Below are 11979 nucleotides of genomic sequence, written 5' to 3'. Positions count from 1 at the left end.
GTTTTAGAAAAAAAAAAATCCACTACATTTAAAAAAATCCAGACTACATATAAATGATTTTAAGAAATCTCAAAGCCCACAAATATGCCACTGCTGAGACAGTGTATTTCATTATGCTTTTGTTTCTGACAAATGTAAAGTTTACTCGTTTGGTCTAAAGCCAAAGTATAATTTGGCTCAAACTAAATAAATAATAGAAATACTAATTACATACTTACATATATATATATATATATATATATATATATATATATATATATATATATATATATATATATATATATATATATATATATATATATATATGTGTGTGTGTGTTTGTGTAGCCTAGTATAAGCAAATTGTTCCAGACAGACAGCATTTGGGGAAAAAACGCTATATGTTTCAACAGGGCAAAAATGTTTTGAGACTGGCTCTGTTTACAAGAAAGCCAAGTCAACATTGAATTGAGAATTTTTTTTCAGTTTTTAAATAATTATTATTATTATTTTTTTTTTGCAATAATTGTGAGGACACCTAAATATGAGTTAATTTGAGTTCTTTAAGGTGTCTCTTCTAAATGAGCCCCCAAAATTCTGATATGTTAATTTGGATATTGCAATACATGCTCTCCGACATTACCTGGCCTTACATATTATTGTTTGCCTTTATAAATAATAAAAAAGAAAAAAAGAAAAAATGTTTTGCAAAATGTTTTGCAAGTGTGTTGCAAAAATATCAATTCTCCAGTTGTCTTGCATGAACTTGCATGAACTTATATACATATGCATTACAATATTTACCTTTATGTAAATCATATACCCACAAATAAATTTACATTCAACATTATGTTATTGAATTACTATGGGTTTATTGAGTAACACGCTACTTCACTGTACATTACATCAAGTTTTTTTGAGTTTCGTGTGAAAGTTTGGGTTCATTGCCAAAGGGCTAACGAGTTTAAACTAGTTCATAACATTTATTAAAACATCTTAGAGACTTTCATTGCCCCTGGACAAAAAGAAGTTCCACCCCATTAATGGTACACTATAAAGCTCTGTGCACACGTTCAGACATTCATCCTGTTCTCACAGGAGTTTGCCTGTTGTGTGCATCTTCACGTCTTCTGATCCGGTTGTTCACCATCATGAGCTGTAGAGGCAGAGGACAAGGAAGGGGAAGGGGTCATCATGAGCATCCTGGTCACCCTGGTCATCATGAACAACATGAACATCATGAGCATCATGGACATCGTGGACATCATGAGCATCATGGACATCGGGGAATTCCTGGTCATCGTGGCCATCTTGGTCATCATGAATTCGGCCCTCACATGGGGCAGGTGTTTGTAAGTACTGTTCTTTGCTGTTATAGGCAAAATCCATTGGGGAAAACCCTATCCACCCATTCCAGATTAGTTCTTGTGTGTGTGTGTGTGTGTGTGTGTGTGTGTGTGTGTGTGTGTGTGTGTGTGTGTGTGTGTGTGTGTGTGTGTGTGTAGCGCAATATAATTAATATACAGTATATGCTATTTAATTAATAATTATACCATAATAAATTTGCAACATTTACTATTATTATCATCACAAACCCAGTTTATATATTTATCTATTTTATATGATTATACAATATCATGATGATTTTTGAGCAAGTTCTGTTTGTCAATTTCAGCTATGAAAGCTTGAAAACATTTGAATTAATTCTGATAACGATTTTGTTATCCATCAGCAGGAAAGCAAAACATTTCCATTTATGGAGCATGTGGAAATTACAATCCCAGCTGAAGTTTCAAAACCACTCATTCAGCCTGTGAGTAAAAGAATTCACAGCCTAAAGTATATTGAAATAATTGAGGAATACAATTCTTTAGATTTTTTTCCTATAATTCTCAGGAAATAGAACCTAAAAATAATTGTATAATTTTATATCTGGGAAATTGTAATTTATTAAATGTATTACAGCCAATTCCCTATGTTGGACCAATAACTGGAGGTATAAAACCAGGGATGCGACTGCATGTTGTAGGAACTGTTCCTGCTAATGCCCAACAGTATGTAATTTTTTCTCCATAATTTTATATTTCTTTATATTTCATTATAATTATACATTATAAAGTTCAGTTGAAATAACTTTCAAAACCGTTTATTTCTATTTTGCAATTGAAAATTTTTTTATTTTTTATGCAGGTTTCAAATAAACTTCAAAACTGGGGTAAAAGATTCGGATGATGTCGCTTTCCATTTCAACCCCCGGTTTGGTCAGTACGTATACATGAACATCTTCAGGAAAGGGGCATGGCAGAAGGAAGAATTGGGTCCTGATAAGCCCTTTGTGAAGGGCTCACCCTTTAAATTGTTGTTTATCATCAATAAGGATAACTATGAGGTGAGCAGCTAAATAAATTACTAAAAATAGATGAATAAATTATATGATTAAAGTCTTAATACAGCTCTTCTTTAGGTCCATGTGAACGGATCACACATCTACACATTCAGTCACCGAATTCCTCTAGAAAGCGTCACTACCCTGGCAATATTAGGAGACGTTTTAATATTTTGGTTGGGTTTTGAAGTAAGTAAATCAGTTATAATATTTATAATAGTCATAATGATTTTTGTTTTATGCTTTGAGAAATAGTGGCCTACGTTGTCACTTGTGGTCATTTTCCTCCAAGCCTTCATGATAGTTTCCCCCTAACTGACATGTATGCTAATGCTAGCTATAGGTCAGTGCTAGTTTAACATTGACTCCATTTAAAGTATTTTTAATCAGTATACAATTCAATTTTAAACATTTATAATTGACAATGTGTTATGACTTTAAATGTGAATCGGAATTTATATATTTATTTATTTACTTTTTAAACATGTATAAGGAGTAAAAATGACTGTCCAGTATATTTATATAATGTTTATTAAGTGTATCCTTAATTTAAAATTTATGTTGTGGTCAGGTGTCATTATTAGTAAATCAGTAAAATGCTAAATTTAAATTTTGGGTTTAGAATGTTTTTTTTAAATGTACAGATATGAGATTGCTCAATTAAAAAAACTTAAATATATAATCTTTTCAATGCTAAACATACAATAATCATTGCAGTAGTAATGTAAATCTTTTTGCTAACTATGTTTTTGTTCAGAATTTGACCCAAACAGTCACGAGCACCTTTACCATCTCATCTGAAGTTTCAAATCCAATTCTCCAGCCTGTGAGTTTGATAGCAAATTTAAAAGAAAACATTGATTTTTTTTTTATATTGCTAATGATCACAATGATAATAAAAGATAATAATCGTTTTATAATTCTATGTCTTCGTAATTATAATGTGTTCTTTGTGCCACAGAAAATTCCCTATGCTGGACCAATAACTGAAGGTATAAAATCAGGAATGCGACTGCATGTTGAAGGAGCTGTTCCTGCTAATGCCCAACAGTATACTATAATTTTTTCCACTTATTTTTTATTTCTTTATATATAATTATAATTTTACATTATAACATTATAAAGTTCAGTGGGAATAACTTTTAAAACCATTTCCTTTTATTGTGTAATTAAAATGCAGGTTTCAAATAAACTTCAAAACTGGGTTAAAAGATTCGGATGATGTCGCTTTCCATTTCAACCCCCGGTTTGGTCAGTACGTATACATGAACATCTTCAGGAAAGGGGCATGGCAGAAGGAAGAATTGGGTCCTGTTACGCCCTTTGTGAAGGGGTCAAACTTCAAATTGCTGTTTATCATCAATAAGGATAACTATGAGGTGGGCAGCAAAATAAATCTTTAAAAATAGATGAACAAAGTTTATGAGTAATGTCTAAATAAATTTGCAACTCTACTACAGGTCCATGTGAATGGAACACCTCTCTACAGGTTCAATCACCGAATTCCTATAGAAAGTGTTACTACTTTGGCAGTATTGGGAGATGTTTTAATCTACTGGATGGGATTTGAAGTAAATAAATAGTTTTATTTATTTATTTATTTATTTATTTATTTATTTATTTATTTATTTATTTATTTAAAGATCTATCTTGATTTGTACATTTTTGATCTAGAAATGGGCAGCTGCTTCTTTGTTCAAAGAAAGCAAAGTTATACTGATGGGGATCGGACTCCAGGCATTCATCCCATTAGAGGTTTATTATCCAATCACCAACCCAGTGAGTGAAGGAGCCTTCAAGACAGACACAATCAGAAAATGCTTTAAAAGGCAGAAAACAGGAATTTAATCATAGTTGCTCTTGTTTTTCAAGATGGAGACCTGATTGTGCACATTGTTTTTTGTCATACCAGGCAATTCCCTATGTTGGTCAAATCCCAGGAGGGATAAAAAAGGATTTTGCTGTAGTTTTTCAAGGGACTGTTCCTGCAGATTCAAAAGGGTATGATATAAAAGCACTTAAAAGTATAAAGTAGAAAAATATAATTCAGCTACTGCATTTAATGAAACAAAAATTCATGAAATTATTTCTATTTTTGCAATACATTTCTTATTTTCGCAGTTTTGCCATAAATTTCAAAACGGGGCCAGCAGACAGTAATGACATCGCTTTTCACTACAACCCTCACATTGGTAATTATACTGCTATGAACACCCTCCAAAGTGGATGCTGGTTAAAGCAGGAAAATGCACCTGACAAACCCTTCACCAGGGGAGGTGGATTCATTATTCTTTTCATCATTAATGCTGAGGGCTATGAGGTTTGTCTGTTATTTTATCATTTAATTATTCTAGTAATTAAAATAATATTTTAATCAATAATCAAATGCATCTTTTTCTGTAGGTCTATGTGAATGGCTTTAAGCATTGCACATTCAAGCACCGCATTCCTCTAGAGAAGATTTCTACATTGAACATTCATGGAAATGTTTCCATCCAAGTCTGTGGTTTTATTGATGTATGTTTGCATATGTATTATTCTTAATGAAAAACAAAAATTACTTATTTACTCTATTTTTAAGCTGAATTTTAGTAACATATCTTAATTTACTCCACAGGGCTGGAGCACTACTTCAACCTTTACAGAACTAAAGAAAATCACAGCCACACAGACGTCAACCTCGTGTGCAACATCCATGCCTTTTGAGATTTCACATTCAATCAGTAACCCTGTAAGTAAACCAGTACATGATATGGAAAGGGAACCAGAACATATTTAAGAGAATGTTTAAAACCAACTTAACTTGCTCTATAATAATGTATAAATCGTGAGTTTTTACATTAGGCCTTATAATATTTGTGCTAACTTGACATGGCACCCTAATTATGCAATTTACATTGTTCTGTCTCCAGAAACTTCCCTATGTTGGAAAAATCCCAGGAGGGTTTAAACAAGACATGGCTGTATTCTTACAAGGGACTCTTCCTGCTGAGGCGAAGAGGTACGCTCCTAAACCCTCCTGAATACAATAGTAGAAAAACAACATATAAATTCTACAGTTGTCAAAACTTCAGCTTCAGATTTTTTTTATTGATTAAATAAGAGTTAATCTATTAAAAGACGAACATTTGTAATGCTTTTGATTGTCTTCACAGCTTTGTAATGAATTTTAAAACTGGAACATCTGATGCTGATGACACCGCTTTTCACTACAAACCTTGCATTGGTGATCGTACCGTCCTGAACTCCTGCAGAAGTGGAAGCTGGGAAACAGAGGAATATGCTACTGATGAACCCTTCACCAAGGGAGGAGTCTTCCAGATCTTTGTTGCCATTAAATCAAACGGCTATGAGGTATGTTTTTTATAATGTGCAGCAGGATTCGGGAAATCAGAGAATCATGTAATTCAATACATTTGACCAATTATTTTTCAGGTCTACACAAACGGTGTAAAACACTGTACATTCAAACATCGTATTCCTCTGGAGAAAGTTTCTGCGATTACCTTTAATGGTGATATTTCCTCCCTCCTCTGTGGGTTTATTCAAGTAAGTAATAAAGTAGTTGTCATTAATGTTCCTAATGTAGTTTGATTATTTGAATTGCTTTGTTTTCTGGGCACAGCACAGATTTAAACATCATGCTCGATATTTTTCATTTATCACCAGAAATGGACGTGTCCTTCATTGTTCATTAAAGAGAAGAGATCTGTACTGATGGGAAGTGGAAGCTCAACATTTATCCCATTAGAGATTTCTAATGCAGTCAGCAACCCAGTAAGTGAAATATCAGCCAGAAAGCCATGACAGACATTAGTCAAAAACACAACTTAAATTCACACAAGTTATTTTCTCATCACATGGATCTGTTCTTCTATTTGACATGGTGTATATTTAATTGTGCACATGGACTGTTCTCTTCACAGGCAGTTCCCTATGTGGGTGAAATTGCAGGAGGAATAAGACAAGATGTAGCTGTAGTTTTCCAAGGAACTGTTCCTGTCGATGCAAAGAGGTACGCTCTAAAAATACTTTGAAAAATAAGAAATTAAGAAAAAGACACTTACAATTTTTGGCATTCTTTTCTTTTTTGTACCTTTAATTCTAATCCATAAAACTTCCCCATAATGGTGGCAAATAATTTGCAAAATTTTGTTTTTCTTCAAAGCTTTGAAATAAATTTCAAAACGGGGCCAGCCGATGGTGATGACATCGCTTTTCACTACAAGCCTGTTTTCGGGGCAAATACCAACCTGAACAGCTTCAGAAATGGAAACTGGGAGAAGATGGAAACTGCACCTGTTAAAAACTTCACGCAGGGAGGAGCCTTTATCATTCTTTTCGTCATCAACGCTGAGGGCTATGAGGTGTGTTCTAATATTTTATAATAATTTTAATACTTTTGTAATTAAAGGAATAATGGAATCAATAATCGAAGGTATCTTCTGTCTCCAGGTCTATGTGAATGGCTTTAAGCATTGCACATTCAAGCATCGCATTCCTCTAGATAAACTTTCTACATTTAACGTTCGTGGAGACGTTTCCCTGCAAGTCTGTGGTTTAATTGATGTATGTTTGCAAGTTTCTCTTTGTTAATATTGTAAATGTTTATTTCCTTACAGATTTTCTTGTCAAGCTGAAACTTAGTAACATGCTGAATATTTAAATTTTTACCACAGGGCTGGAGCACTACTCCATCCTTTACAGAACTAAAGAAAATCACAGCCACACAGACCTCAACCTCGTGTGCAACATCCATGCCTTTAGAGATTTCACATCCAATCAGTAACCCAGTAAGTAATCCAGTATGTGACATGGACAGAGAACCAGAAAATATCAGTGGGAATGTTTAAAACTCACTTAACTTGCTCTATAATAATGTACAAATCGTGAGTTTTTACATTAGGCCTTATAATATTTGTGCTTACTTGACATGGTACCCTAATTATGCAATTTACATTGTTCTGTCTCCAGAAACTTCCCTATGTTGGAAAAATCCCAGGAGGGTTTAAACAAGACATGGCTGTATTCTTACAAGGGACTCTTCCTGCTGAGGCGAAGAGGTACGCTCCTAAACCCTCCTGAATACAATAGTAGAAAAACAACATATAAATTCTACAGTTGTCAAAACTTCAGCTTCAGATTTTTTTTATTGATTAAATAAGAGTTAATCTATTAAAAGACGAACATTTGTAATGCTTTTGATTGTCTTCACAGCTTTGTAATGAATTTTAAAACTGGAACATCTGATGCTGATGACACCGCTTTTCACTACAAACCTTGCATTGGTGATCGTACCGTCCTGAACTCCTGCAGAAGTGGAAGCTGGGAAACAGAGGAATCTGCTACTGATAAACCCTTCACCAAGGGAGGAGTCTTCCAGATCTTTGTTGCCATTAAATCAAACGGCTATGAGGTATGTTTTTTATAATGTGCAGCAGGATTCGGGAAATCAGAGAATCATGTAATTCAATACATTTGACCAATTATTTTTCAGGTCTACACAAACGGTGTAAAACACTGTACATTCAAACATCGTATTCCTCTGGAGAAAGTTTCTGCGATTACCTTTAATGGTGATATTTCCTCCCTCCTCTGTGGGTTTATTCAAGTAAGTAATAAAGTTGTTGTCATTAATGTTCCTAATGTAGTTTGATTATTTGAATTGCTTTGTTTTCTGGGCACAGCACAGATTTAAACATCATGCTCGATATTTTTCATTTATCACCAGAAATGGACGTGTCCTTCATTGTTCATTAAAGAGAAGAGATCTGTACTGATGGGAAGTGGAAGCTCAACATTTATCCCATTAGAGATTTCTAATGCAGTCAGCAACCCAGTAAGTAAAATATCAGCCAGAAAGCCATGACAGACATTAGTCAAAAACACAACTTAAATTCACACAAGTTATTTTCTCATCACATGGATCTGTTCTTCTACTTGACATGGTGTATATTTAATTGTGCACATGGACTGTTCTCTTCACAGGCAGTTCCCTATGTGGGTGAAATTGCAGGAGGAATAAGACAAGATGTAGCTGTAGTTTTCCAAGGAACTGTTCCTGTCGATGCAAAGAGGTACGCTCTAAAAATACTTTGAAAAATAAGAAATTAAGAAAAAGACACTTACAATTTTTGACAGTCTTTTCTTTTTTGTTCCTTTAATTCTAATCCATAAAACTTCCCCATAATGGTGGCAAATAATTTGCAAAATTTTGTTTTTCTTCAAAGCTTTGAAATAAATTTCAAAACGGGGCCAGCCGATGGTGATGACATCGCTTTTCACTACAAGCCTGTTTTTGGGGCAAATACCAACCTGAACAGCTTCAGAAATGGAAACTGGGAGAAGATGGAAACTGCACCTGTTAAAAACTTCACCCAGGGAGGAGCCTTTATCATTCTTTTCGTCATCAACGCTGAGGGCTATGAGGTGTGTTCTAATATTTTATAATAATTTTTATATTTTTGTAATTAAAGGAATAATGGAATCAATAATCAAATGTATCTTCTGTCTCCAGGTCTATGTGAATGGCTTTAAGCATTGCACATTCAAGCATCGCATTCCTCTAGATAAACTTTCTACATTTAACGTTCGTGGAGACGTTTCCCTGCAAGTCTGTGGTTTAATTGATGTATGTTTGCAAGTTTCTCTTTGTTAATATTGTAAATGTTTATTTCCTTACAGATTTTCTTGTCAAGCTGAAACTTAGTAACATGCTGAATATTTTAATTTTTACCACAGGGCTGGAGCACTACTCCATCCTTTACAGAACTAAAGAAAATCACAGCCACACAGACCTCAACCTCGTGTGCAACATCCATGCCTTTAGAGATTTCACATCCAATCAGTAACCCAGTAAGTAATCCAGTATGTGACATGGACAGAGAACCAGAAAATATCAGTGGGAATGTTTAAAACTCACTTAACTTGCTCTATAATAATGTACAAATCGTGAGTTTTTAAATTAGGCCTTATAATATTTGTGCTAACTTGACATGGTACCCTAATTATGCAATTTACATTGTTCTGTCTCCAGAAACTTCCCTATGTTGGAAAAATCCCAGGAGGGTTTAAACAAGACATGGCTGTATTCTTACAAGGGACTCTTCCTGCTGAGGCGAAGAGGTACGCTCCTAAACCCTCCTGAATACAATAGTAGAAAAACAACATATAAATTCTACAGTTGTCAAAACTTCAGCTTCAGATTTTTTTTATTGATTAAATAAGAGTTAATCTATTAAAAGACGAACATTTGTAATGCTTTTGATTGTCTTCACAGCTTTGTAATGAATTTTAAAACTGGAACATCTGATGCTGATGACACCGCTTTTCACTACAACCCTCGCATTGGTGATCGTACCGCCCTGAACACCTGCAGAAGTGGAAGCTGGGAAACAGAGGAATATGCTACTGATAAACCCTTCACCAAGGGAGGAGTCTTCCAGATTTTTGTTGCCATTAAATCAGACGGCTATGAGGTATGTTTTTTATAATGTGCAGCAGGATTCTGAAAATCAGAGAATCATGTAACTTAATAGATTTTACCAATTATTTTTCAGGTCTACACAAACGGTGTAAAACACTGTACATTCAAACATCGTATTCCTCTGGAGAAAGTTTCAGCGATTACCTTTAATGGTGATATTTCCTCCCTCCTCTGTGGGTTTATTCAAGTAAGTAATAAAGTGGTTGTCATCAATGTTCCTAATGTAGTTTGATTATTTGAATTGCTTTGTTTTCTGGGCACAGCACAGATTTAAACATCATGCTCGATATTTTTCATTTATCACCAGAAATGGACGTGTCCTTCATTGTTCATTAAAGAGAAGAGATCTGTACTGATGGGGAGTGGAAGCTCAACATTTATCCCATTAGAGATTTCTAATGCAGTCAGCAACCCAGTAAGTAAAATATCAGCCAGAAAGCCATGACAGACATTAGTCAAAAACACAACTTAAATTCACACAAGTTATTTTCTCATCACATGGATCTGTTCTTCTACTTGACATGGTGTATATTTAATTGTGCACATGGACTGTTCTCTTCACAGGCAGTTCCCTATGTGGGTGACATTGCAGGAGGAATAAGACAAGATGTAGCTGTAGTTTTCCAAGGAACTGTTCCTGTCGATGCAAAGAGGTACGCTCTAAAAATACTTTGAAAAATAAGAAATTAAGCAAAATACACTTACAATTTTTGGCATTCTTTTCTTTTTTGTAGCTTTAATTCTAATCCATAAAACTTCACCATAATGGTGGCAAATAATTTGCAAAATTTTGTTTTTCTTCAAAGCTTTGAAATAAATTTCAAAACGGGGCCAGCCGATGGTGATGACATCGCTTTTCACTACAAGCCTGTTTTCGGGGCAAATACCAACCTGAACAGCTTCAGAAATGGAAACTGGGAGAAGATGGAAACTGCACCTGTTAAAAACTTCACGCAGGGAGGAGCCTTTATCATTCTTTTCGTCATCAACGCTGAGGGCTATGAGGTGTGTTCTAATATTTTATAATAATTTTAATACTTTTGTAATTAAAGGAATAATGGAATCAATAATCAAATGTATCTTCTGTCTCCAGGTCTATGTGAATGGCTTTAAGCATTGCACATTCAAGCATCGCATTCCTCTAGATAAACTTTCTACATTTAACGTTCGTGGAGACGTTTCCCTGCAAGTCTGTGGTTTAATTGATGTATGTTTGCAAGTTTCTCTTTGTTAATATTGTAAATGTTTATTTCCTTACAGATTTTCTTGTCAAGCTGAAACTTAGTAACATGCTGAATATTTAAATTTTTACCACAGGGCTGGAGCACTACTCCATCCTTTACAGAACTAAAGAAAATCACAGCCACACAGACCTCAACCTCGTGTGCAACATCCATGCCTTTAGAGATTTCACATCCAATCAGTAACCCAGTAAGTAATCCAGTATGTGACATGGACAGAGAACCAGAAAATATCAGTGGGAATGTTTAAAACTCACTTAACTTGCTCTATAATAATGTACAAATCGTGAGTTTTTACATTAGCCTTATAATATTTGTGCTTACTTGACATGGTACCCTAATTATGCAATTTACATTGTTCTGTCTCCAGAAACTTCCCTATGTTGGTAAAATCCCAGGAGGGTTTAAACAAGACATGGCTGTATTCTTACAAGGGACTCTTCCTGCTGAGGCGAAGAGGTACGCTCCTAAACCCTCCTGAATACAATAGTAGAAAAACAACATATAAATTCTACAGTTGTCAAAACTTCAGCTTCAGATTTTTTTTATTGATTAAATAAGAGTTAATCTATTAAAAGACGAACATTTGTAATGCTTTTGATTGTCTTCACAGCTTTGTAATGAATTTTAAAACTGGAACATCTGATGCTGATGACACCGCTTTTCACTACAAACCTTGCATTGGTGATCGTACCGTCCTGAACTCCTGCAGAAGTGGAAGCTGGGAAACAGAGGAATCTGCTACTGATAAACCCTTCACCAAGGGAGGAGACTTCCAGATCTTTGTTGCCATTAAATCAAACGGCTATGAGGTATGTTTTTTATAATGTGCAGCAGGATTCGGGAAATCAGAGAATCATGTAATTCAATACATTTGACCAATTATTT

At 34.6% G+C, this 11979-nt stretch overlaps 1 protein-coding gene across 1 annotated transcript; it reads left to right on the top strand.

The window, feature by feature from the left end:
* Positions 1–1049: 1049 nt before the first annotated feature.
* On the top strand, positions 1050–11918 carry LOC310731767 (uncharacterized protein; the record flags this gene model as incomplete). Its single annotated transcript, XM_083551614.1, has 40 exons — positions 1050–1330; positions 1711–1791; positions 1944–2032; positions 2169–2367; positions 2443–2553; positions 3122–3190; positions 3326–3414; positions 3545–3743; positions 3825–3935; positions 4039–4143; positions 4277–4365; positions 4486–4684; positions 4768–4881; positions 4982–5095; positions 5277–5365; positions 5520–5718; positions 5800–5913; positions 6034–6141; positions 6291–6379; positions 6533–6731; positions 6820–6933; positions 7044–7157; positions 7339–7427; positions 7582–7780; positions 7862–7975; positions 8096–8203; positions 8353–8441; positions 8595–8793; positions 8882–8995; positions 9106–9219; positions 9401–9489; positions 9644–9842; positions 9924–10037; positions 10158–10265; positions 10415–10503; positions 10657–10855; positions 10944–11057; positions 11168–11281; positions 11462–11550; positions 11705–11918. The coding sequence occupies exons 1-40, from the start codon at positions 1130–1132 to the stop codon at positions 11916–11918; spliced, it is 5151 nt and encodes a 1716-aa protein (XP_083407740.1). The 5' UTR covers positions 1050–1129.
* Positions 11919–11979: the final 61 nt, after the last annotated feature.

The sequence above is a fragment of the Silurus aristotelis genome, assembly GCF_946808225.1.
Source record: "Silurus aristotelis genome assembly, chromosome: 10".
Classification (NCBI taxonomy): Eukaryota; Metazoa; Chordata; class Actinopteri; order Siluriformes; family Siluridae; genus Silurus; species Silurus aristotelis.
Note: the sequence above shows the minus strand (reverse complement) of the source record. Positions and strands in the feature narration are given on the sequence as shown.